Source organism: Euleptes europaea, unplaced genomic scaffold (genome assembly GCF_029931775.1).
Source record: "Euleptes europaea isolate rEulEur1 unplaced genomic scaffold, rEulEur1.hap1 H_2, whole genome shotgun sequence".
In the NCBI taxonomy this organism is placed as follows: domain Eukaryota; kingdom Metazoa; phylum Chordata; class Lepidosauria; order Squamata; family Sphaerodactylidae; genus Euleptes; species Euleptes europaea.
The window spans coordinates 843,922-870,909 of record NW_026612050.1 but is presented as its reverse complement, the minus strand read 5'-3'; the positions used below and the strand labels follow the sequence as shown (position 1 = coordinate 870,909).

The following is a 26,988-nucleotide window of genomic DNA, read 5'->3' as shown; positions in this document are numbered from 1 at the left end:
TATTCAACTACTTAAATTTGATGGAAACAATCTCCCTTTATCTCTGAGTTTTTAAAAATAGTTTACATTGACCTTTGCACCTTGAGTTTTGTATGACAAAATGTAATTTGAAAGATAAGTTCACTTTCAGATATTTCTAACTGTTGTGCTGCATGGATGCTTCAGAACAAAAGATGACTGTCCTGGAGTATATCTTTGCAGATAAGTGTCTCACAATCAGCATTTCTTGCAAGTAACTTGGGAATTGTGATACCAGAGTTTTTCAGTGGTTAACTGACAAATTACTACTAGCAAGTTAAAGACCTGAGATGGGAAATAAATAGCCTTTAGTTTCTTGACAGAATACATTCTGTGTCCAAAGAAATTATACCCATGAGCATATATGCCTTTGCTTTTTTTAAAGGAACTGGTTGCTGAGAGCATGGGTGAAGAAGCAAGGGGCATTTTTGGCACTGAATTTAAGAGAACTTCAGAATTCCTAACACATCAAGTATTCAACAGGTTTGTGATGTTCCTTGGACTGTCTGCCCACTTTGGCTCTGCTTTCCTCTTACGTTTGATGAAGTTGCATTACGGATTATAATAGTGGTACAGGGGATTGATTTTACTACTTCAAAGTGTTACAGCTGCAATATGAGCTACAGGGCAAGTTAAGGGTTGAACTTCCTAGCTCATTTCCCCCCACATTTATATCTAGAAAGCTGCCTAGAAACTTGTGGAGGAAACTGCCTAAACCAGACCATGCAACGTTGTCCCTTGGTGGACCGGTATTTATTTTGATAATACGTATGTGTGTTTAAATATGGAGGCCACATACCATTATAGGATCTGACAAGTTAGTGCAGCTGTTGTATTTTCATATTAATTGGATAGTGTATATTACAATCAATTTGTGGGCAAATATTTGTAAGTACAAAATAGAAGCAAGAGAAAAAGGAAAGGTTTAGTGGTTTGCAGTAGTTACTGATCGGTCTTTTAAAAGAGTTGATCTTATGACACAGTACTTTGGGGGTGCTAACTGAATTGTCTGGATTGTGTAGTTAACTGTCTTGCTAATGTAATATTTTGCGTCTTCAGCTATCATTCTGAAACAAATATTGTCCGGTATATGAAAAGATTGGAAAACAAAGATATATCCCTTGTTCATAGCATGATTCCTTTGGTAGGTATTAATTTAAAAGGTAACATTGGTATTTGCTAGTCTTCTTGAATGAAATCCGCTGATCACATTTGTATTTGTTTGTTTTTTGCCCTCAGGGATCCTGTACAATGAAGCTGAATAGCTCATCAGAACTTACAGTAAGCTTTTCTAGAAACTTTATAGCTTTTCTGATATCAGAACGAACAAGTAATAACAGGTGGACACTGCCTACTTTATAGTGTAAGTGGCCGGTGAATGATTCCGTACTCAGTGTATGCATTAAGAAGAACAGGACAATGAAGATTTTCTTACACAGTCTTTCTCCTTCTCATGAAGGTATGCTTTGAATCACCTTCTTTGTGAGATCCAGGTGGTTGTGAGTGGACTTAGTCATTTTGGTCATGTGGTGTTTGACCTGTTCATCAGACCACTCAGCATCTGGATCTCTCCATGAGACTGTTGGGAGAAAAAGCAGTTGTATGAACTTTCTCCTATGAACACTTCAGCTCAGAATCCTACTTACATTCACAAGGAGGTTGACACATTTGGTAATTCAGTCGAACGTACTCTCTTCATAAACATGGAGCTTATGTGTTCCTACAATTTTGTACTTTTAGGGAATTATTTCTAATCAGCATCCCGCATATGAAAAAAGTAATTCCAACTGATGCCTACAAGTGAGGCTGTCTGTAGTAATTTTTGTTTTCTGAACTATTCAGAAAACAAAGTATGGTTAGAATGTAATAGCAATATACAAAGAACATTTGGTAGCACTCTGTTTGGTTAAATAAAATTGTTTTCCTAATTGATCTCCAAATTCAAAAGACCAGTGATAAAAAGAAAATGTTCCACCTGTCCAGTGGATAAACCTATTTGAGGAGTCCTTAATCACATTTTGTAAGCAGGATAATGTCTTTACTTTCTTACTTTCTTCCCTTCTCTGTAGCCTGTTACATGGAAGGAGTTTGCCAATATCCACCCCTTCGTACCTCTAGATCAGGCTCAAGGATACCAGCAGCTCTTCAAGGAGCTTGAAAAGGATCTGTGTGAGATCACAGGCTATGACAAAATTTCCTTTCAACCAAACAGGTAGGAACAATCTTGCTTCCGTCACAGTTTCTGGGGTGGGCTTTAAAAAACACATTTTGGTTTATTTTAAGGGCTGCGGAATTTTTTCCTATGCAAGTATCCTTTCAGTGAAAGAAGAAACAAGCACACTGCATGTACACTGCATTGTACTCACACATCTAGTTAATAAGTATTCCAAGAAAACCAACTCTAAGCTATATACAGTTTTCCTGGACCTGAAGAGGACACTTGAATCAATTTCAAGGAACTTATTATGAGATAAGTTAACAAGTATGAACATCGACAAGAGGTTATTAACTTTAATCAGAAGGCTGTACTCTATCATGTGTGACTAATGCCTACATGCCTATTTATCCATGAGTAGTGTAATGAACAATCATAGGAATGCATCACACATAGCAGCATAGTAGGAAAGCTGGTCTTTTATGGATCGTGCTTAAAAATTTCTAAAAATTGGGTACTGAATTGCATACTTTGACATTTATGATACATTTTGTGGTTTTGCAGTGGGGCCCAAGGTGAATATGCTGGGTTGGCTGCAATCAAGGCTTATTTAAATGCCAAAGGAGAATGGCATCGAAGCGTAAGTGAAAAAGATGGGCTTTACCTAAAATTGACTTGACAGTCCTGCAGGCTATTAGCTGTCTGCAGAAGTGGGGCTTGTTTTTCAAACCATGCAGCCTTTTTAAAGTGAGGCTACATTACTTCAGTGTACTTACAGGAAACAGGGCCTGTGACTCCTTACCATGAGCAGAAAGTACAACTGCTGTTTTAAGGAGGTGTATGAGAATATCTTGGTCATACTTGTAGTCAGATTTTTAAAGAGATGAACTGGTGCATTCTGGATGCTTTTCCTTTATATGCACTCTAAGCCTGTGAATGATTCCATGGGAATCCATGAATGCCCCAGTGAGGTTTTCAAAAAATTGTAGTAGCTGGTGCCAGCCCCAGCAGGCATTTCTTTCTAATTTCAACTTTGTTTAATTTAGCTGATTAGTTTGTTCCAGGATTTAGCAGCGAACTTCATCATGTGCTCTAAGCTGTTCTCCCTTTACAAGAAAGGGCCCCAGTAAGAACTTTTTTAGAGAACAGCAAGATTTACTGAAGAACAAAGCAGTAACAAGCTGCCACTTTGCATCAGTCTGTGTTACACACACTATGTTTTATTCTTTGAGTTGCTATACTAAACAAAAGAGCTTAGCAACAGAGCTCACAAATTTTGGCTGGCTTTGAATGGGAGCCAAAATTTGCAGTCATTACAAACTTCAGAGATACTTGAGAGTAAGAGGGTCTTGCTGACTGAAGGGTGCCTCTGAAATGTAAAGCAACTCCAAAGATGAGCTCCTGCATGTATGCACAATGGCAGTGGCTAATCATGTGGGCTTTGCTGATGCTTGAAAGCACCACCACTACTTGCTGTTTCTGAGAGCCGCTCAAACTGCACAGATCAGAGACGAGGCCTCTCACTTCGTCTCTCTCTTTGGGATGGAACTGGTGCTATAAATGCACCTGCCAGTAGAAAAGATGTGCTCACCACCAGAAATCCCTGGTGAGAGATGCTTTTACCTTATAGGGGTGGTCACTTTCCAACAGAGTTGTGTAAATTCCATATATCCCTTTGAAGAATATGCCCTTCCAAAACCCACCCTACCTTCTACTGCTGTACAGAATAATGTGAAGTGTGTGTCTGGTGGAGGTCCAGAGAGATTTCTGTTCACCGCCTTCTTTTGGTCAAGGGATTGTCATGAGGAGCTCTGTCTTGTCTTCTACATGCCTCTGACCCTAGTGGATAATTAACCCCAGTCCCTTTTTGTTCTTTCTCCCACCCATTTCCCTGCACAGTGAAAAGGATAAAGTTTTGACACTTAAATGTAATTTTCATCAGACTCACAAAAATAACTTGCTTCCATGCTGATGGATGTACCTCCAAGAGAAGAGGCATGTCAGACTGCTCCCCTTGTGCTGTTCATGAAGGTCACTAGATACCAGATTGCTCTGACAGGGGCCTGTTTTCCAGACTGAACATTCCCAAGTCCTTCAGCCTTTCCTCATAGGGCTTGTTCTCCAGGCCCCTGACCATCCTCATTGCTCTCCTCTGCACCCATTCCATTCTGTCCACATCCTTTTTGAAGTGAGGCCTCCAGAACTGTACACAGTACTCAGGTGCAGCTGGGCCAACGTGGTATTCAGTGGGACTATGACATCTTGAGATTTGGATGTTATGTCTCTGTTGATACACCCAAAGACTGCATTAGCGTTTTTGCAGCTGCATCTGACTGTTCATATTTAGCCTACAGTCCACCTGTACCCCAAGATCTTGTTTATACACACTGCTACCCAGGAGTGTATGCCCCATCCAGTATGCATGCCCCTCATTTTTGTTACCCAGATGGAGAACTCGCCACTTATCCTTGTTGAATTGAATCTTGTTCACATCTGCTCACTATTCCAGTGTGTTCAGATCTCATTGGATTCTATATCTCCTGAGGTGTTTGCTACTCCTTCCAATTTGGTGTCATCTGTAAATTTAACGAGTAGTCCCTCTACCCCTAAACACTAGACATCAAGGACCTTCTTGAGACTTTTGTGATTACCTCTATTTATTTATTTGGATTTATGGTCTCCCAGCACAGAGTTCTCAAGGCATTGTCACCTCAGATGACTGTTCTAAAAAAGGCCTGAATTCTCAAACTGCAAATTAGTTAGCATGACTTGCCAAAATTAAGAGGACTTACCCATGCAAAGCCTGTGTTGGTGTTGCCCTTGGGCCAGTCGAACTCTCTCTCAGCCTAAGCTGCCTCAGAAGGTTGTAGTAAGGATAAAATGGAGGAAGGGAGATAAAAGGTGGGATAAAAATGTAATATATAAACACCTTTGTTGTAACATTACAACAGTTATTTATTACATTTTGTTGCAATTTTGGTTAACTTTAGTGTGCTGTCTTACTACTTCTTAGAAAAGGTCTCACTAGCATATGTTTCTTTTCAAACAAAGTGCCTATTACTCCAAGGATAAGACTTTACAATTTGAAAATCTGAGAAATGTAAATAAGCAGATTGTGTGCTTAAGAGGCTTTGGGCATTACTGTATTTATGAGACACTTCCATGGTGAAGTGTTGGAACTCTATTACTTGATTTTATCCTTTCTGGAGTTGCAAATTCTTAGCACAATTCAGTTCAAAGGCTTTGATATATAGAGTTCAGGTCTATATTAAATAGGGATGCATACGTTTCTGCCCTGTTAAGGTTCAATCCCTCTCTGTTATTAAGCGTTTGAGCCAAAGATCTTCCATTGAAGTTGTCTATTTTTGATGCAGTAGAATCCCAGAAACAGAGAGCTAACAGTTCCTCCCTTCCTTCCTCTTATCCATTGTTTTCTTACTATGCGCAGAGACTGTGGAAACTAGAGGAAAATTCCAGTCCAGCCACTGTGAGATGGTTCTATAAGTAAATGGATCAAGTCTTGGACTTGGTTAGACTGCTCACTGGAAATCTCTTGGAATGGGATTTAATCTGTTCAATCATTTCACAATAATCTCTAGCTTTATAACTGATGTAGAGAGCAAGACAAACTTGCCCATGAGATCTTTCTCTTTCCTAGATTATCTTTTAAACTATGCTGCTATGCATGCACTGTTACTATGTATGCAACATTAGCACACCAGTGCAATATCCACCTAGGCTGTGGATCTCTGTCGTGTTAAAAATTTATGGGAAGCAGCTGCAAGCCCAGTTTATATGCGATGCTAGGCCTGTGCAAGATTGCACGGATATGTTCTTCTTGCCTGCTAGTGTCTTCTTGAAATCAAGCCATAGTATAATGACCAGGGTTTAACTAGGTTGCAATATGCTTTAATTAACTTGCACAAGATGTGCATTTTTGTTAACTTTAGCATTAATGTTTTTTTAAGGTTTGTCTTATTCCAAAATCTGCACATGGTACTAACCCAGCAAGTGCTCAGATGGCAGGAATGAAGATTCAGCCTGTGGAAGTAGATAAAAATGGAAGCATTGATGTTGGCCATCTTAAGGCAATGGTAAGATTTTCTGTGGTGTTGCTTTCCTTCCTCCTTGCATCTGTTGGAAGCTTTCATTAATGCTTGTTAGCAAAAATTATGTGTGTCTTTTGAAAATAATTTTTGTGGCTGAAACAGCTAAGTCACATGTGCATTTTGTAAAGGTTGAAATGCAGTTGTAAATCCACCCTCCCGCATGGCCAATAATCTGTCCAATAAACTGATACAAATGTATTTCCTTCCTTTTTCTTTTGTCTTTCTCCTATACAAGTTAGAGCTGAAAAGTGCTTGAAGAGGCACTCATTAATTTGGCCTGTTCTACCTGTTCATGGTTGTTTCCCATTTACTGACATAATATATGAATAGTAATGGGAGATAACAATTTGAAAGAGCGAACAGTAAGCAGCTGCAACTAAGTGTTTAGTATACCAAGCAATAAGGAAAGAATGCATGTTTCTTTTTAGCCAGGGAGATTGTTCTCTTTGCTTTGACATCTGGGGAAAGTCTGTGAAAATGTTGCCCTTTGTTGACCTTTCATGTGCTTTTTGTTTTTCCCCAATCTGAAGGTGGATAAGCACAAAGAGAACCTTGCTGCTATCATGATCACATACCCCTCCACTAATGGTGTCTTTGAAGAGGAGATCAGTGATGTGTGTGACTTGATTCACCAACATGGAGGCCAGGTTTACTTAGATGGAGCAAATATGAATGCCCAGGTAGAAAATGGATTACATGGATTGCTTCCATTAAATGCACAGGCATATGCACCTCATCACTATTAATTAATTTTACAAGTGTGTCCAATGGTATTTCATCTGAATGGAGAGAGGTGTCCAGTGGTGTTCCACAGGGTTCAGTTCTGGGCCCGGAACTTTTAAATATTTTCATAAATGATCTGGATGAGGGTGTGGAGGGGACTACTCACTAAATTTGCAGATTACACCAAATTGGTAGGAGCAGCAAACACACCAGAAGACAGAGATAGAATTCAATGAGATCTGAACACACTGAAAAAGTGGGTGGATGTGAACAAAATACAATTCAACAAGGAATAAGTGCTGAATTCTCCGTCTGGGTAACAAAAAAGAGGGACATGCATACTGGATGGGGGATACATTAATGCGATCTTGGGGTGCATCAACAGAGGCATAACATCCAAATCGCAAGATGTCATAGTCCTGCTGTACACTGCATTGGTCAGGCTGCAGCTGGAGTATTGTGTGCAGTTGTGGAGGCCTCACTTCAAAAAGGATGTGGACAGAATTGAGTGGGTGCAGAGAAGAGCGAAGAGGATGATTAGGGGCCTGGAGACCAAGCCCTATGAGGAAAGGTTGAGGGAGTTGGGAATGTTTAGTCTGGAGAAGAGGAGGTTGAGGGGGGACATGATTGCTCTCTTTAGGTACTTGAAGGGCTGTCACTTAGAGGGGGGTAGGAAACTGTTCCTGTTGGCACTTGCAATAATGGGTTTACATTGCGGCAGAAAGGTACCAGCTGGATATTAGGAAAAAAATGTTTACAGTAAGAGTTGTTCAACAGTGGAATCAGCTGCCTCGGGAGGTGGTGAGCTCCCCCTCACTGGCAGTCTTTAAGCAGAGGCTGGACAAGCACTTTTCAAGGATACTCAAGGCTGATGCTGCATTAAGCAGAGGGTTGGACTAGATGGCCTGTATAGCCCCTTCCAACTCTATGAGTACATTAGAAACTGTTGATGTGATGCAGGAATCTTATGCTGGGTTTGGATGCATGAAGGCCCATGCCTCAGCAGGGCTTTCTGCATCTATTCTTAAACCTATAGTAATTACTGTATCGCCCTGACCTGGATGGCCCAGGCTAGCCTGATCTCATCAGATCTCAGAAGCTAAGCAGGGTCAGCCCTGGTTAGTATTTGGATGGGGGACTACCAAGGAATACCAGGGTTGCTGTGCAGAGGAAGGCACTGGCAAACCACCTCTGTTAGTCTCTTGCCATGAAAACCCCCAAAAGGGGTCGCCATAAGTCAGCTGCGACTTGACGGCACTTTACACACACACACACACACACACACACACACACAATTACTGTATCACATGACTTCTTTCTGTTTTCATGAATCCTTTGGTCACTTATTTCTGCTGCATTTTTAATTTTTTTAACAATCATTTTGTGAGCCACCTGGAGAGTTCTTTCTGAGTGAAAATGCATATTTTCTAAATAAAGAATACAGAATAAGTACAAGCAATACTCAGCATTTGTTGAGGCAAACCAGGGTTTAACTGATCATCTGAGTGTCAAATTCTAGCCTCATAAACTAACCATCGATCAAATAAACTATGGTTTCATGTGATGTCTGAAGTGAGCCAATGTACCTTATCCCAGTGGGAGAAATCCCTAGTGTGTGTTGTTGATTTTGGAGTATTTCCCACAATTGCCAATGTAATATACAGATTTAGAAATTAAATTTTCAAGTCATCCTTTGGATAAGAGACTATATTTGAGCTGAATTGCCCACTTGCAGATTAGCTTTTAATGTATTAAGGGGATAGGTGGGAATTATATTGATCAGTGTTGATTAATCTTCCGGGGGGAAATGTAAGCTTGCCAGATTTTGGAATCTTAAATTGCAGGAGATACACTTGGGTCAGTAAACCCTCCTTTCTTAAATTTGCAATGTTCTGATGTCCTTCCTGCTAGGTTGGCCTGTGTCGTCCTGGAGACTATGGATCAGATGTCTCTCATTTAAACCTTCACAAAACTTTTTGCATTCCTCATGGAGGAGGAGGACCTGGAATGGGACCAATTGGAGTGTGAGTATCTGGCTTGTTTAATTTAAATGCATATTTCAAGGAAGTTGGTGCTGTTGAGAGTGGAAAAGAGTGCAGCCAGTGTGTTAATGTGCAGTCAGCAGTACGATCTGAGCTTGCAGTTTTTCCTTGGAAATGGAAAGCAAACTGCGTAGATCCAGGCAAGAGAGTCAGATGTGGGGATGGTCACAATTTCTGCATGCACTCTTTCTGCCTCATGTTTATGAATACAGTACCTTTCTCTAGGATGGATGGCTGTACGCTTTTATTCTGGGAGCTAAACTAACGGTTGAATCTTTTAAAATGAAATTTGTGGAGAGAGATTTAGTAAAGGGATTATAATTTATAAAAAAAGAATTTATTTGTGTGTGTGTTTTATGCCATGTTGAAGCATTATAAGCTTTTAGGCATTAACAGTGGTATCATGGGGGTAAAATGCTGTAAATATTTTAAAGTTTATGTAGGTAGAGTTTCATTCTGGGATATTGGACCAGGTTAAGCCACTTTCCTGAAATTCTGATGGCAGTTTTAGCATGAGGAGGACATGGGAGGAGTGGTATGTGGCAATGTGGGAGGAGTTTTATTTATAGGCTTTTTTGTTTGTTTCCTTTTTTTAGGAAGAAGCATTTGGCTCCCTTCCTGCCTAGCCACCCAGTCATTGCATTACAGCATGACAAGGATTCAAGCCCATTGGGAACAATCAGTGCTGCCCCCTGGGGATCCAGTGCTATATTGCCCATTTCTTGGGCTTATATCAAGGTTTGATTTCTCATTTGCCGCATCTTGATTTTAAGTTTGAATATGGAGACCGTTTGCCATCTATAAGAGATTCCAACATAATTCCCCAATACACTAATTTCTGAACATATGATGGGGGAATTGAGTGGGCCATTAGTCATTTCTATACACACAATCTGACCAATCTGTCAGATAAAAGTGTAAAGTTGCCCATATACGTTCAATTTGAAGTATCCCCACAATGCCAACACTTCAAAATCATCATGATAGTGTACAGAATCGATCATCATTTATCTTATGATTAACTATGAACAAACTTACCATTGTCATCTGTCAATAAACATTTTTGACATGCACAAATAGGATTTTGCAAGGGTTCTTTGTTTCTATATTGCTTTAAAGCCAAGTTCTATGAATAAATGCAGACTCTGCCTTTATTCTGGAAGCCTGTGACATTCACTCTCTGCCTTGTATTGAATTTGGCTATGCATGTTATACTTTCCACATCCTCACAACATTGATAGAAATTTCTCATGGTGGTTCCTTAGACTCAAGTTTCCCTTGAATGAAATCTTTGAGGAAGGATATATTTTTAGAGAGCCTGTTGATGATTTACTTTCAGAATACTACCCCCCCCCAACCTGGATGGCCCAGACTAGCCTGATCTTGTCAGATTTCAGAAACTAAGCATAGTCAGCCCAGGTTAGTATTTGGATGGGAAACCACCAAGGAAGTCCAGGGTTGCAATGCAGAAGCAGGCAATGGCAAACCTCATTTGTTAGTCTCTTGCCTCATTTGTTAGTCTCTCTATGGGAGCACCATAAATTGGCTGTGACTTGACAGCACTTTACCCATAAACAGTCCCCTAGATGCACACACAGTAGAACTAGCTACCCATTGCAACTTTCTAATATACTTTTGTAAGGTAAAGCAGTTTGAAATGACCACTTGGAGGGCACAGTACTTTTTGATCAGATAAACAAGGTGGAGAATCCAGGATTGTAGGGGGGGTATGCTGCTCTTCATTATTATTTATTGTTGCTCTCTTTTCAGATGATGGGAGGAAAAGGCCTTAAGCATGCATCAGAGATTGCAATATTAAATGCTAATTATATGGCAAAGAGGTTAGAGAAGCACTACAAAGTCCTCTTTAGAGGAGCCAGAGGCAAGTGTCTCTCTTACATTGTTTTCTGCCCAAGGTAAAGTGGTCCATGCTTTGTCATACATTGATAAGCATCAAAAACTGCCCCACAGAGAAGCTGTCCTTGGTTTTTAAAGGTAATATTTCAGGCATATCTTCACCTTCTTCAAGACTATTGAGCAGACTTTGGCTAGCCAGCAATCAAGGCATTGGTAGCAAAATTGTGAATGCAAGTCTTCCCCCTGTCTATACAAGTAAGCTGTGTCAATCAGCTTTCTGATGCAGTTTTTGCCCTGATGAGTATGCAGCCTAGTTCATAGTAAAGTACAGCACTGCAGCAGTATATAACTTTTCTCATGTTCATATTGAGGAGGATCTGCCCAGCATTGAACTTATTCAAGTAATAGCTTGAATAGGCACTGCACTATAAGACTTCGCATTTTCTTTTTCTAGTCCTTTGCACTGAAGTGTGTCATCAGTTGCTGAGCCATTGAATTCTACCCACTTCCTATCACTGTTGCCTTGAAAAAACATCCTCAGAGACAGTGTTGGGCCAATTAGTATCTACGTAATTCAAGCAGAAAGGCATCTGTGGATGTTTTTGTGAAGAACATACTTTCAAAAACTGTAAAAGCAGTTATGAGGGTATATATGGTATGAGTAGCTATAAATTTTGACTGAGCATTGTTCTGTACATTTGAATGCTCCACAAAGGCCCCAGCATTGTGAATGCTTCAAAATAAAGTTGCCTGATCTTTGTGTTTCATTCTTCTCTAGATGTGCTCAGCATATACAATTCTTTTCATACCCAGGTTATGTAGCTCATGAATTCATTTTGGACACCAGACCTTTCAAGAAAACAGCAAACGTTGAAGCTGTGGATGTTGCTAAACGGCTCCAGGATTATGGTAAGAAGTCAGAAAGTACTATGGGCTAGTTTTGGGGTTCCCTCTCCCCTTCCTGCTCCTAGCTCAAGCTTTGCTGTTTTGGTAGCCACAAATCTGATAATTAGGAGAGATGACATTAGTTGTGGGGAGAAAGAAGAACTGTTTTTTCTGCAATGTGATATAATGAATAGGTCAGTGATAAGGCTTTGCACTCAGTCTTCTGTATGGAAGAAGAGATAAGGCCACAGAGCATTTACTGAACTTACAAAAATGTGCTCCTAATGCTTCTTTGAGCCTGTTCTAGGCATGTAGACTTCTGGCTGGGTAAGGGTGCCTTTTGATGTACTTTCCATTTGCTCTTAAGTCTAACAGAGTCCTTGTTTGCTAGGATTTCATGCTCCAACAATGTCGTGGCCGGTGGCAGGAACTCTTATGATTGAACCAACAGAGTCAGAAGACAAGGCAGAACTAGACCGATTTTGTGATGCCATGATTAGTATTCGACAAGAAATTGCTGATATTGAGGAAGGAAGAATGGATTCTCAAATTAATCCTTTGAAGGTGAGCTAAGAGGGCTGTCCCTGTCAATGTAGTTTCCGCATTTCTAAGTAAACTTTTATTATGTCTGAGGATAACAATGCATTGTAGAAAGTGGGAGAATCTGCCATTTTCATTGCTCTGAGCATGGTGAACATCAGTATTCTGAATTTTAGCACTGAAAAAGAAATGTACAACAGATACTACTTTCACCTGTTATGTCCTACAATCTTCTGTTCCAAAGATATGGCAGCATAATTGATTTCTAAAGCATCTACAAGAGAGTATCTCAAATTCACTGGCTCCTGCCCAAAAAAGTTAGTTTCACTCAGGTCTCATTGAAATCAGTGTAACTTCTGCTGGTCAGAACCTTCTATGGATTGGGGATAGTTACTCTGTGAGCAGTTGAACTACTACATTTCAGCACATTATGTCTCCTAGGAATCTGAAAAGGACTGGCTAGGAGAGCAGTTTCTCTGAGCTTACTCTGTTTGTATCTTGATTTTGTTGGCTTAGATGTCACCACACACCTTGACCTGCATTGCTACTCCTAACTGGGATCGTCCATACTCTAGAGAAGTAGGAGCTTTTCCACTAGTAAGTATTAATAGAATGTAAAGGCAACAAAGTGAGCTAGATGAGGTTCATTTGTGATGGAACTTTGAACCCATGTGGCATCCAAAACACTGCAGTCAACTGACTTGGGTCTTAGGATGCTTTCCATATATTCTACAATAGCCCTGTTTGTAACAAAGAAATATTTTGTGGTAGGGCACCGGTGCTCTGAACACATCACTTGCTTGTATACTTTGTTATCAGTGGCCAGGACCCAAAGAACCCTAGAAGTAGCTCTGAGAGTCCAGCAGGGCTTCAGCTAATTTATCCAACAGCAACCCCCTCTTCCTCCCCTCCCCATGCCTCTTGGCCAACTGCTTTTGACACAGCTATTCAAAGTTCACTGGCACAAGGTCCTTGGCATGCCTGAGCATGGAACTAGTTTGGTCAGGTTCTTTGAATTTTGGCTTTTGTTTTTCACTCTTACATCTATTCTGGTATCCATCCTGTCTCATTTAAAAATGAAGTGATAACTTTTTTTGCCTTTCTAAGTATGTGTTTCCTTTCTGTTCTTCAGCCGTTTGTGAAACCTGATAATAAATTTTGGCCCACAATTGCTCGAATTGATGACATTTATGGAGATCAGCATCTAGTTTGTACCTGCCCACCAATGGAAGTCTATGAATCACCTTTTGCTGAACAGAAGAGAGCATCATCTTAGGACCAAGCCACTTCCTCCTCCCACTTACAAGTATGAAGGTTCCTTTTCCAAAAGCAACTGGGTTCTGATCTCACTGCTGCATTTTTTTGTCCACAAAAATGGATTTTTTTAGCCCAGTGAGCAAATATATATATATAGTGTATATTTTTGTAATCTCCATACTATTAATTCCTGTGCAGCTACATGTAAATACTTACTTTAGTTGGAAACAAACTGACTTGCTTCAGTGCCTCAGTTTCCATGGTAGTCCAAACTGAAATAGCCTTGATTTAGTATTCTTTTGTCTATTCAGAACCAGGACTACTCTGTCAATTAGAATCATTCTGCTTTAACTGTGTCATCACAGGGCCTATGACCCTCCTCATCAAAGTGCTCTCTGATACAGAGCAGCCATTTATTTGAATGGAATCTGTATATTGTTGGATTCCTTTTGAGACTCAGGCTGCATAGTGACTAAAATGTGGCTATTATTCATTTGTATAAACTGGAGATATGGGCTTATAATCCATCATAGATCTAGACATGTTGAAATCCTGTAAGATTAATGAATTTAAGCATAGCTCTCTCTGTGCTGGATTGTGGCCATAGACTTTGTTAAAATATATTGATTCTAACTTTGATAATGTAATGAAGGGATATTTTTTTCTTTTTGTAAATTTCCAATATTAGTATTCCAATAAAATCTAGTTGACCTTAACTAATAGCTTTTGGAGTTTGATTTAAAAAAACTAAAAGACACAAACTATTCACAGGGTGCTTGGTTGTGCTGAAACCAAATAAATGGCCTATGTTCTCTTAGTCTGAACTGAGATTCTGTCCTATGCCAGTACTTCTATTTCACAATAGTCTAGTTTCTGGTGACTGGAAACAAAAATGTGGTTATGAACTCTTGCCAGTTGCATGTGGTCATATGGTAGTCACTTCAGGCAAATATGTGACCACAAACTTCAGTAATCAAAGTTTGAACAGCATTTCAAAATCTAAATTAGCTAACATTAATTTCAGCAGGTTTAGAAAATACTTTCCTGTTAGAAAGTGACAACATCTTTACTTCTTAGTGGAGGTTGTTTTGGCACATTTGTTTAATGCTAGCTCCCTTTCCAGTTTGTAACTTCACAGTGAATTACACTTACCAACTTTTTGTCCACATCCATCTTCTCAAAAAGAAAAGGAGTGGAATACACTGGATGTTCGCCGCGCCTTTAAAGTCTATATTTCGCAGACGGCCGGTCAGGAAAACAGAGGCCCTGTTCATATCCTTATCTCCTTCATCCAGAGGTGCCAAGCTATCTCGGTCAGGCATCAGCAAAGTCAATAAACAATGCATAGTGCAAGCCTACAAGACTAGTAGCATCCCAGTTCCGGAGGGCATTACCGCACATTCGGTCAGGAGCGCATCCACGTCGGCCACGTTTGAGAGGCAGTCATCAGTGGAAGATATTTGTAAAGCGGCCACATGGGCCTCAATATCTACTTTCATACGTCACTACAGAATAAACTCCTTTTCCTCAGTGCCTTTTGGAAGAAGAGTGCTCCAACAGGTGGCGATGGAATAATCCCCACCCAGACAACGGACAGATCCTGGAGGTCCCAAGATCAGAAGATGCCCTTCCCTCAGTGGAGAATGACCCTTGTTTACTTACCGTGAAGGGTCCTTCTCTCTGAGGTAAGAAGGGCATCTTCCCCACCCGGAAGAGGATTATGAAGACGTCGCACCTAAAAGAAAAGAAAATTAATAATAAAAATAATATAGTTCCTTCATATAATTTCTTCATGTATTCTGACAGTTTCCTGTTTAGTTCTTATATGTCAATCTAATCATAGGCTGTTGCCACTGGGTTCGTTAACACATGTTCTTTACCTTATTCCCTTGTACTAGTTCTTCTCCTGTTCCCTGTTCATACTTGTTTTTTCATGCTATGATCCAGCTCGGTGAGAATATAAACTGAGGGAGTGGTTTCCTGCGCGTGGGGAACAGGAAGTTAAGAATTTTTTCCTGCCTCCCCAGGCAAGCAATCAGAATCACCCAAGATGAGAAGATGCCCTTTGTGAGGATCCGTCCCGAGGCCCCCGTCTATCTGCCCTGCGGCCTGGCCAACTTGACCCGGAGGGGGCTTCCTTGGCCTCAGAATGGGCTTCCTGAGAGAAGGCCTTTCCCTCCTCTTCAGCTCCTCGGGCGGTCTCTGCTCCACCGAGCCACCTGCTCCACAGTAGACCGTCGCCGCTGCTTCCTCCTCAGCCTCCACCTCCCTCCTCATCATATAGGCCAGCCCCCCCCGGACCCGCCCCTTCCCCATCTCCCTTCCTGCCGGGCAGGGGCTCCACCAATCGGCCCCTGTCGGCTCCGTCAGCCCGCCCTCCCTCTCAGGTGGGCCGCGGCCCCAACCCAGCTGATTGGCGGTTCCTTCTCCGCTGCCCCCACTCGCATCCGCCCGGCCCTCTGCCACCTCCCCGCTCGGCTCCCTCCGAGTCGGGTGAGACCGCGGCAGAGTCAGGGCCGCCAGCGCGGCCCCCGGAGGCGGCGCCCCGCGGACCCCAACACCATTGGGCCACGTTGCTGCGCTGCTCGGCCCCAGCCCTCCCAGCCGGGACGGCGATTTCCCCGGTGCCTTCGCGGGCCGCGGAGCAGTCGGCCCTACCCTTCGCCCCGGTCTTCCCGCCCAGTAAGGCCGCCACCGGGCAGTCCCGCGACTGGGGCTGGCCCGGGCGCGGGACACCCTTCTTACCTCAGAGAGAAGGACCTTTCACGGTAAGTAAACAAGGGTCAATCTCCAGATCCGAGGAAGACTCTTGCTCTGGAAGTAGATCCAGTTTTCCGCTTGATCAATCTCCCATTGATACTGTAGATGACCACAATCCTGTCTCTCCAAGTGAGGACCAATGTCTTTATTTGGAATAGATGATTCAAATGGCTCAATCTTTGGACCATTCAAGTCACCTCCATGTATCTGAGACCACAGGACATGATTCTTGGGAGGCTTTTCCCATTTTAGAGGGTGTACTGGAACAAACCTTCATCCATTTACTGCCATGTCCCATAGAATAGATACATGTACAGGGTCCAGCAAGAAGGTGTTCCATTCTTGTTTATGTCCCCTGCCCCTCTTCACTCATAGCTGAGGAGATGCAAGAAAAGCAGACAGAATCCCCACTTTTACACCTGATAAGGAGGGCAGAAAGATAGATGCCCTCAGCTGAAAGCTCTATTCCTCTGTGTTGAGCCTTAGTGTGATAATGTGCTATCCTATCATAGGAGCCTACCAACACTTCCTCTGGAAAAAGTTCTTTATATACCTCAACCAATTGCCTGGCAATAAGAAATCTTTGGCAAAGCTGATTCAGACTGAGGACCCTGAGATTATCAAAGCAGAAAATCAATGCTGGCAGACACTCAGCTGACTCTTCCGCAAGGGCTATGGGATCTGCAGTTGTTTTGAGAAGGCATGCATAGCTTTGCTCCATGGCACTCCCATCTGAGATCAGATCCAGAGGGGAGGACTTACCCTTTGAGGGTGCATCATTGTTTTCTGTCAAAACTGACACATTTTTGTCACAAATTAAAAAGAACCTGCAGGCGGTGCAGGTTTTTGACATCACCCAGGGCACTGCACCTCCATTTAAGCCACACTACTGCTCCAAGTATCAGTACCAGCAATCATACCAGCGTTATCAGCGCTCTTACCAACAGCACTATCAGTAGTATCCTTTCACAGCTGCCTCAACACGGTAGACATAGATGGGAACCCAGTCTAAGATCAGCACACAACATCACTCTTCTAAAGACACCCCACAGACCCAGAAACTCTTCTGATTAGCGCAACCATTGGGACCCTCCTCTTCTAGTTTTCTAAATAGGTTATTGGGGTTTCTACCGAAGTGGCGTTTAATCACTTCAGATACATGGGTGTTATCAATAGTTGAATAAGCCTATTGTCTAAAGTTATTTTATTTGCCTCCGTTGCAGGCAGTTTCTTCTGCAACAGACAATGTTTGCCCTGACTTGGGTTCAGTGTTAAAATCTCTGTTGGACAAAAGTACAGTTGAGAGAGTCCCATCTTCTGACAGTTGTTATGGTTATTATTCAAACTTCTTTCTAGTTGACAAAAAGGATAGTGGATGTAGACTGATCCTGGACTTGAGGGGACTGATTGTTAAGAAGTTCCGAATGGTTTCCTTATTATCAGTATTACAGTTTCTTAAATTAAATGATTGGTTTGCCATTATAGATCTGCAAGATGTGTATTTTCATGAGTCCTATCCATGTTGAGCACATGAGGTACTTGAGGTTCAAATATCAGGGGTTACCATATACAGTTCTTTTCTGGGTTGGCCACCGCACCCTGGGTGTTCATGAAGTGTAGGGCTGTACTAGTAACTCTTCTAAGGTCCCAGGGATGTTCTGTATATCCATACCTGGATGACTGACTAGCTCTTTACCACCTGCTCAGAGGAAGCTTTATGTGAACACCTATCTCTAGCAACGGCTACCTGTCAGGGCTTAGGCCTTGTGATCAACTGGAAAAAATCAAAACTGGAGCCAGTGCAGAAAGTTTCCTTTATTGGTACCTCCTTAAATTCAGGAGCCCCATGGCGCAGAGTGTTAAGCTGCAGTACTGCAGTCAAAAGCTCTGCTCGCGACCTGAGTTCGATCCCGACGGAAGTCGGTTTCAGGTAGCCGGCTCAAGGTTGACTCAACCTTCCATCCTTTCGAGGTGGGTGAAATGAGTACCCAGCTTGCTGGAGGTAAAGGGAGGATGACTGGGGAAGGCACTGGCAAACCACCCCGCAAACAAAGTCTGCCTTGGAAACATCAGGATGTGACATCACCCCATGGGTCAGGAATGACCCGGTGCTTGCACAGGGGACCTTTACCTTTTTACCTTAAATTCCGTAGCTTGGGCCTTTTTACTGGAAGATCGAGCTCTGCATCTAAAAACATTTGGTGTGTCGGTTTATCACCAACCATTTTCAAATGGCTATTTCTATACAAAGGTTGTTGGGCCTAATGGCTTCTATAACCTCCACTATCCCTTTTGCATGACTTAAGATGAAACCATTACAGAACTGGTTTATCCAAGTATTCAATTCCTTATGTCATTCTCAAAACCAGCGGCTTTCGGTACCCAGACAGGTAATCAGCTTCTTATCCTGGTGGACCCTGAATAGTAATTTATTCAGGGGCATTCCTTTTGGTTCCCCTTCCCCTGAGATTATGGTCACCACAGATGTATGTTTACAGGGTTGGAGGACTCACTGTAGTGATATCATTGTGGGAGATATCTGGCTCCATAACAAAAATTAATTGCACATCAGTCTTTTGGAACTAAGAGCCATCATTATGCCCTTAATTATTTTGCATCTATCTTCCATGTTAAAGGGGTCCAGGTACAAACAAACAATACAACCATGACCAGGGCAGTACAACATCCCTCCCTCTTTGTGCAGAGGCTACTACAGTTTGGGAATGGGCCATACTACACCAGGTGTCTTTACTTGTGATTCACATAGCTGAGTCAGACAATACCAAGGCAGACTTACTCAACAGACTAGGAGCCCCTACCCATGAATGGTTCACATGGTGGATACTTTTTTCACACCATTCCTCATTTTTTCTGAAGGGTTTAAACAATCTCTACCCTCCTAAGACTCCCATTATCCCCCAGTGATCTCTGTTGGTAGTGTTGACCTACCTAATGCAGGGCCCCTTTGAGCCTTTGGCTACATGCCCCTTAGATATCCTAGGTGGACGTTTTAGTAGCCATTACCTCAACCAGATGGGTAGGGGAGCTTGCGGCTCTCAGGGCTGACCAACCTGTCATCAAGTTCCATGAACACAAGGTGTTCTTAAGACCCAGTGTACACTTCCTCTGCAAGGTAGTGTCAAGGTTTCACCTGGTACAGGATATTTCACTTCCTGTATTTCCCCCCTATTCCCTCCTCTAGGGCTGAAAGAGCCTTGCACACTTTAAATGTGAAAAGAGCTTTACTATTTTATTGAAGGAGGACAAATCAGTTTAGGAAAGTTCCACAACTATTTGTTTGTTTTTTCGGTTCCCTTAAAGGGGAAGGATATCACAGAGGTTGTCTAGATTGATCATCTCTGCTTTCAGATTGTGCTATGAACATGCAGGACTCCCTTGCCCCCACCAAGTTAAGGCACATTCTACAAGAGCACAGGCCGCTTCAGCTGCTTTGATACCTGTACCCTCTTTGATAGAAAGAGGTTCCTTGCCTAGGTTGGTATCATTGCCTCCCTGTAGAAGAAGATGTCTGAGATACCACCACTAAGGATTTGGCCATGGTTCTGTCTTTCTTAAATTTATGGAGGTAATAATCACTGGCTTCGTTGAACATGGCCTTGCCATCAAATGGCCTATCCTCCAACCTGGCCTTGGCATCCTGAGGTAGATTTGAGGATCTTAACCAGGAATGCCTCCGAAGTAGAATGCTGGAGGCCATCATCTTACTAGTGACATCCGCTGTATGTCTTGCAGTGTAAAGCTGATGTGAACCCAGGCGATACCCCTCCAATTGCATTGCTTTTCCTAATATTTTTTGTCTTCAGGTAAATGATCTATGAGTTGCGTCACCTGGTCCCAAATAAGTATCTAGTAACGCGCCATTAGAGCACCGTGGCTTGCGATCCGCACACCCAGAGCCCCAGATGAATACAACTTCCTGTCCAACAGTTCTAACTTACGTCTCTCTTTATCAAGAGGAGCAGAGTGGGGTCCAGGTTTACCCTTCGCTGGAAGAGTTTAGGCTATGAGAGAGTTGTTCTGAGGATGCTGGTATAAACAGTCAGAGTCCTCATCTTGTACCCTGTACAAATTGTCGACCTTTTTAGGAACTTGTGAGTGAGAGGAAGGTTTTCCCCAGTTAATTCAGTTAATAGACTTAATATCCTTTACCATGGGGATATGGACAGGCACAGCTTCAGAAGAATGAAGTATGTCCATTACAGGATCCTCCACCTCTGGTTTAGAAGGAGACACTACCATCCCTATAGCTATAGACATACGGACCAATTGCTGGTTGTAGACTTTAATGTCCTTGGTAGGGGAAACTGGTGAGGGGTCCCCTACCATATCATCAGGAGAAGGTAATGAGGTCATGTCTGAGTCCCTGTCTGAGTTCCCCTTGTCCGATTCAGAATCAGGGTCAAGAACCGGGACCTCCTGGTCTTGTTTGATGACGGGTCCTTAACCCGATCAAGGCTTGGTTGACTCCTGTCATGTTGAAGTTGAACGTTCCGACGTTGAACGTTCCTCTCTAATGCCTTGGGGTCAAATCTCTGCTGTCTCAGCGTTGAGAAGTGTCTTGGCATCGAGGTGATGAGTCTCTCGAATGATGATAAGAGTGCGGAGATTTGTAGGGCTCCACGTCCGAAGAGCACTCACAGCGCTGAGTCAAATATTGATCCTCACAACTTTGTTTCAGTGGTGGGGATCTACCATGACGTCGAGGAGAGAGGTATGGCGGAGAATCATAATATGGACTCCATCTACATCTAGATCTCTCCAGTTCCGTCAAGAGTTAGCTGAGCCCTCCGAACGTGAATCAGATGGGAAATCTGGAATTTCAATGACCTTCTGGTCCAAAGGCGAAAAACATATCTCCTCTCTCAATGGGGTGGAAGAGTGTGGTTTCCCTGTTCGCAAGTCCCTGTCAGGAGGGGACCTATGCTGCGAATGGGATTGTGCCTTCTCAGGAGAGGCAATTTTCTTAGATTCAGCTGGTGACCGGGAAGCCCTGTGAGATCCCCTGGATGAACGGGTCTTTGAGGTCGAAATGCCAGGCTTCGGAGACGGAGACCGCTTGGAAAGCTCTTCTTCATGATCCTTTTGAATCCGAAGTTTTAGAAACACACGATGTTGAGGTGATTGGCTGGACCTTTCAGCATCAACTGATGTATGGTGCCGAGGGGATCAGCTTTGACGCTCGGTGTTGGGAGTATGACATCGAGGAGATCTGCTCCGACTCCTAGCATCAAGCTGTTTTCTACTTCCCTGAGACGGGGTTGTAGAATGTTTTTTGGAGGGCTTATCCATGGCCACAGAAGTCAAACGTTTAGTATTCTTTGAGCCCTTCAATTTTTTGGAGCTCGAACCTGCCACAGAGGAAGGAGAAAAGGCTTTTTACCTTGAAGGGCTAACAATTGTTTGTATAAGAATGCCTTCAGGTGGGACTCTCTCTCCTGGCAGGATATTTGGGTTAATTGACCACAAGCCCGGCATGAAGCCGGGTTGTGACCTTCTCCCAGACAATACAAACACTCTTTATGTCCGTCAATCTTGGCCATTTCCGTGCCGCAAGAGACGCACATTTAAAGAGTGCCATGAGGGAAAAAACAGAATTATCCGAACTTGTAGAAATGCTGGAAGCAATCCTACACATCCTCTCTCCACGGTGGCGAAGAGATAACTGAGGGAAGATTGAACCCTCCCCTGTCACATGACCGTTTTGGCGGGAAGAGCCATTGGCTGGGGCGTTATGCATGGGGGAGGGGAATCAATCCTTCCAGAAGAGTTCTACCCTAAATTTTTCTCCGCGGCTGGCCTGCGCATGTGCAGATCCCATGTGGGACAAATCAATAATCTTTTTAAAGGAAGGCCTGCAAAGCTTTTAGTTTTGAATAGCCTATACATGAGGATTGAAAGGTGACTTAATTACTTAAATTGTTAGAGTTTGTTATTAAAACTATACAGACTTTCCCATACAACTTAGTCCACATTTTGGCACTTTGATAAAACTATAAGTTAAACAAAGATGCAGTAATATTGTTGATGGGTAGCTCTGCAATTATAGAGATTCAAGAAGATAGGAAGAGGATCTGGTACACCAGAGGAGAAAAATCGTATCTTCACAGATTTCTCTGTTTTCAGTTAAGGCCAAAAATTCTCTAGGTGGCTTTAAGGAATTCTGTCCCCACTCTGTAATGAAGAAAATAACAGTGGCTTACCTTAAGGACTGGTTAAAGTTACTGAAGTGCTCTGAACAATCTGCTCTAGAGTGTTGCTATCTGTTGTAACTGTAGCAAGTCAACCACTGAACTGTAATCAAAGCTATATATGAAAACTCTTGTAGCTAAGGCTTTTCAAACTAGTTTTTGTTTAATGTATCACTTTCCAATAGACTAAGCTAAACCCCAGCTCTATCAAACACATTGGCTCAGATTATCAAAAATTTCAAACTGAATTTCACATACTTATAAAAAGTCCTTCTTTTTATACATACCATCTTGGTTTCATGCTATAAAATATAAGCAATTAACAATATTTTCTGAATCATAAAATATTTAATAAGGTATACGGGGAGGCAGAATATACTGTATATAAAATTTCAGATCACAATATGAAGCAATTTGAGCCCTGTCCAAGCTAGCACTGCTCTCAATGCTGTGTTAAGATGTATTGCCACTGATAACAAGACCTACTAAAAGCATACAGTATTACCCAATACAAAAAGTAGCTTGGTTCATATGAAATAGTTTTTACACAAGTCGAGTGTCTGGAATACCTCTTAAGTGCAAAAAACACAAATCACTTTACATTAACAGCAACGATGCATTCATATTGTTCTCAGTCATTAGTAGTCAACTTGCATAAGATACGAGAGCACAAGGACGCTCACCAAAATAGACTAAAAGCCTGTTCTTGCAAAAGAAAGAAATACAGCATAACGGGAGGAAACACAAACAAGGATTATGCACACCACAGAGGCTGATATTCTGTAATCAAAGATGGATTAAGTGCTGTATTGTGTTGGTAAAAATCAAACTGCATGTACGAGGCAAAATTAATTATTCAGGAGGCGGTGTGTAGCTAAACTCATTCAACAAGCTCTTAAAATTCCCCACAAATTGTTTCCCTCCATCTGAGGTAGTTACAAAAATTGAAATTGTAATTTGAAACTTCAGCTACCGTAGCCAGTCAGAGCTGAATCCTCTATTTTTCCTGTGTACAAACTAGTTGTCATCTGTCCAAAACTACCTTCAGTGTTTGAAAGACAGCTGAGAATTCAAAGTTCTTGCTACACCAAAAGACTGCTAAATGGGAAAGAGAATTGGATTAGCTGTTTCACAATGCGGCCATAAAGTGAATTTCCCTTGCCATCTGGTCCACTGTTGAGCTTTCCTGGTTTCTTCTCTTTTTACAGTCCATAAGTCATTAGAAGAAGAATGTAGGACCAATCACGTATCATCGTCCTTTGCTGTAACCAGGGAAGAACTGGTCAAGTAGTGTCTGCAGGATCTTGTTGGGAACCATGATGTAGCTCTTTCCAAGGTCATGTCGACAGGCGGGGCAGGTGAAGACTTCAGCTCTGAAAGAGCGCTGTAAGCAGCTCTAGGACACAGAATGATAAGACACATGTTTATGAAGGGGCTGGGGCTCTATGAGCATCTGCTTGGCATGCCTAAAGACTCAGGTTCAATCCCTGGCATCTGTAGCTAAAAGGACCAAGCAGTAGGTGACATGGAAGTCCTCTACCTAAGACCCTGGTGAATTGCTACCAGTATGAGTAGATGTGAAGAAGTCAATAGAAACCAGGAAACTGGTCTTGCCTTAGAGGCAGTTGATTGACAGCTAAAGGGAGTCCTGTGAGTGGCCAGTGAAAGTGTTACATTCAACTCTCAGTCAGTGAATAGTTCAGTTCAGCTCCAGAGTTCAGGATGAACAGAGCTCTAAGAAGCTAGTGGCAGCTGTGTGCTGTGTGAGGATTAGTCCTCAGGAGTGAACATAAAGAAACATGATTTTAAGTTGTTTAATTAATACAGAATCAGCAACTGGGTCATAAGGATGTTAACTCTGAGTGAATAGAGTACGTCTGGGTTTTGACCTTGGGAGTTAGCTCTGAGGAAAAAGAGTTCTCAAAAACCAGGGAGAGGGAAGTCATCTCAGGTGTATTGAGTGATCCCTAAGTAAGGTTGAGGAGAATTAGTCTCTAGAGTCCTGAATAATCCCAGTCCAGTTTAGGGGTTAAACTGGTGAAGAGTGTTATGTAGTTCCTTACTCCTGGAACTGGAGTGTGTTTTAAAGTCAACTCAAGTGAAATCTAAACAAGAAACTGACAAACAAAAACAAATATCTAGCATCCTGATGTGAATTTAGCCATACCATCTAGAAGAACCAAACCTCTCTTGTGCAAATAATATATTATTGTGAAGTGCCTACTCTCAGTATGTTCTTGGAATATCCTAACGCCTTTCTGAAATCCAAGTTTACCTGCCTAAACCCTCATCCTACCTTTCTGTTATAAATAAATTCCTGGTGTTCTGAACTTTTACCACAAGCCTCTGCATGCCATCAAATTTCTAACAGACCTAATTTCCCTGAAAAATTCAAGTCTCCCTTCGATCCGTCACAGTAGGCAACATTGACCTTGATGAATCAATGTTCTGATTCAATAATAAGGCAGCTCCATTTGTTGAAATTAAATCACAAGGAAATATGTAATAGCTTCTTTCCAGAAAAACAGAAAACATGTAGCTATTTTATATTCCTTTAAAAAAAAACTCAGCAAAGCTTAACATGTATTAACAAAGTTTACTGATCTGATGTGTTTGTCAAAGTAAATCATAGAAAGGAAAAAAAAACACTTGGGGTTGTGCTGGGCATGCCACCAGCCCTTTAAGTAATTTCCTTTGGCAGTAAAGCAACAGAATGGCAGCAATGGGGGGGGGGAATAATCATTTTCATCCTGTACACTGGTTCGAGTGCACACCAACACTTTTCCTGGTGCCTGATTTAGAAGTGATTTAGAAAGTGAGTGGGGCTTTAGCCCAGCAAGGTTTCTGACTGGCTGTGCAGGTATTTGAGAAAACTGTTTTGGCAGCAGCTGCAACCACAGCACAACAACCTTCACTGTGGTGAGCTGTGGCAGCCATTTTGTGGCTGTGCCTGCCATGCTGTGTCAGAATTCCAAAGGTGCCTGCAGGCTCAAAAGGGTTGGGGACTCCTGTACTAGTCTGTATCACTTTTAATACAATTGGGGGTAAAATGACTCCAGTACCTCTCAGTATACAATACCAAGTACTAATGGGCATCCTCTTGGGCATGAACTCCATTTTGTCCCCTCAACCCAGGTCCAGTGTTGCATAACCATCAACAGCAGAGTTAAAATGAACTAAAACAGTCTCCCAGGTGTATTCCACATGGCAATGATTCTTGGAAGTACTCTCTCTTCAGTCCAGTAGTGATGGGCTTCCACATGGCCATGGTGACTAAAGAGAACCTCCATATTGAGAGGTTTACTGTCTCTAAATTACCAGTGGAAGGAGGATTGAGAGTAAGGCCCTGGCCTCTATGCCTTGCTTGCTGGCCCTCCAGGGCAACTGTTTCAGCCACTGTGTGAATACTAGATTTGATGGACTAGCAGTCCAATACAGCAAGGCTCTTATGTTTTTACGGTGAGTTGCCCCGCATTTTCCCTGAAGCCGACATCTCTCCCCCGCCCCGCTGCAACCCCCTGTGGGGGCTTTAAATTTTTTAAATGTCAATCAACAAATTTCTATAGCTGTATAAAGCTATAATGATTTGTTAATTACACATTTAAAAGCCTGCCCCCCATTTTCTGTTCACACAGCAGCCATCCTGACTTGCCTGTGATTTTTCAAAAAAAATAAAAATAAAACAAGTTTAAGATGACAGGGAAGCTGTAAAGTGCATGAAGGCACCACCATGCTGGGTGAAAGCGGGGAAAAAACCTGCTTCCCATTAGGATTTAAGCAGTACCAGTTACATAGTGTGGAAGCAACCCTAAATGCACTTTTGGAATACTGCTTATATACTGTGTATTTAGATATTTAGTAGCACACCTGAACAGAGGCGAGTGTGGAACATTAGCCTATGAGAAAGGATGGTCAAAGACTGATACATGCAATCCCACTGGCTCACTTGCTAAATTCTGCTTCAATATTAAGTGTGAACCGAGACTGTTTGGTGAAAGCCTTCATTTCAGATGAGCACATCTTCTCATAATAGCACTCCCAAGATGAAAGAAATGCATTGTGCATATGCTCAGCAGCCCCTTTACTCCTTCATATAGTCCACCAATCAGATTCTAAGTTTTATATCTGTTACAGAGTAAGAACAGTTTACATACTCACAGCAAGCTAATCCAGTATTCTGCACATGTTGTACGAGGCCCAGGACATTTAAGATCTACTCCAGGAGCCCTGCTGTAAGTTCTATCTTAGGTAGAGGCTGGACACCAAACAGGTAGGGTTGCCAAGTGCCAGGTAATGGACCTTTTACGATGCAGGCCTTGTTGCGATGCAGTACTTCCAGGTGTAAACCGGAAGTGCTGCAATTGCGTCGGTGCAGCCGTGCGCGAGCGCGATCTCACCTCCACCCGAAAAACATCCCACCGGAGCAGAGGACC

General features: G+C 42.3%; 2 protein-coding genes across 2 annotated transcripts in view; one reads left to right on the top strand and one right to left on the bottom strand.

Annotated features, from left to right (window-relative positions):
* Window positions 1–13,620, top strand: part of LOC130492910 (glycine dehydrogenase (decarboxylating), mitochondrial) — a 48,763-nt gene extending 35,143 nt beyond the window's left edge. Inside the window, exons 12-25 of the mRNA XM_056866685.1 lie at window positions 404–501; window positions 1,078–1,162; window positions 1,258–1,299; window positions 2,088–2,230; window positions 2,738–2,813; window positions 6,142–6,267; window positions 6,813–6,962; window positions 8,917–9,029; window positions 9,644–9,785; window positions 10,818–10,929; window positions 11,718–11,813; window positions 12,181–12,353; window positions 12,846–12,926; window positions 13,462–13,620. Coding sequence (XP_056722663.1) covers window positions 404–501; window positions 1,078–1,162; window positions 1,258–1,299; window positions 2,088–2,230; window positions 2,738–2,813; window positions 6,142–6,267; window positions 6,813–6,962; window positions 8,917–9,029; window positions 9,644–9,785; window positions 10,818–10,929; window positions 11,718–11,813; window positions 12,181–12,353; window positions 12,846–12,926; window positions 13,462–13,605 — 1,581 coding nt within the window. The 3' untranslated portion in view covers window positions 13,606–13,620. The remainder of the gene's footprint in view (window positions 1–403; window positions 502–1,077; window positions 1,163–1,257; window positions 1,300–2,087; window positions 2,231–2,737; window positions 2,814–6,141; window positions 6,268–6,812; window positions 6,963–8,916; window positions 9,030–9,643; window positions 9,786–10,817; window positions 10,930–11,717; window positions 11,814–12,180; window positions 12,354–12,845; window positions 12,927–13,461) is intronic.
* Window positions 13,621–22,883: 9,263 nt separating this feature from the next.
* Window positions 22,884–26,988, bottom strand: part of LOC130492917 (E3 ubiquitin-protein ligase UHRF2-like) — a 113,617-nt gene continuing 109,512 nt past the window's right edge. The window contains exon 16 of the mRNA XM_056866690.1: window positions 22,884–23,951. Within this exon, the coding sequence (XP_056722668.1) occupies window positions 23,805–23,951 (147 nt within the window). The 3' untranslated portion in view covers window positions 22,884–23,804. The remainder of the gene's footprint in view (window positions 23,952–26,988) is intronic.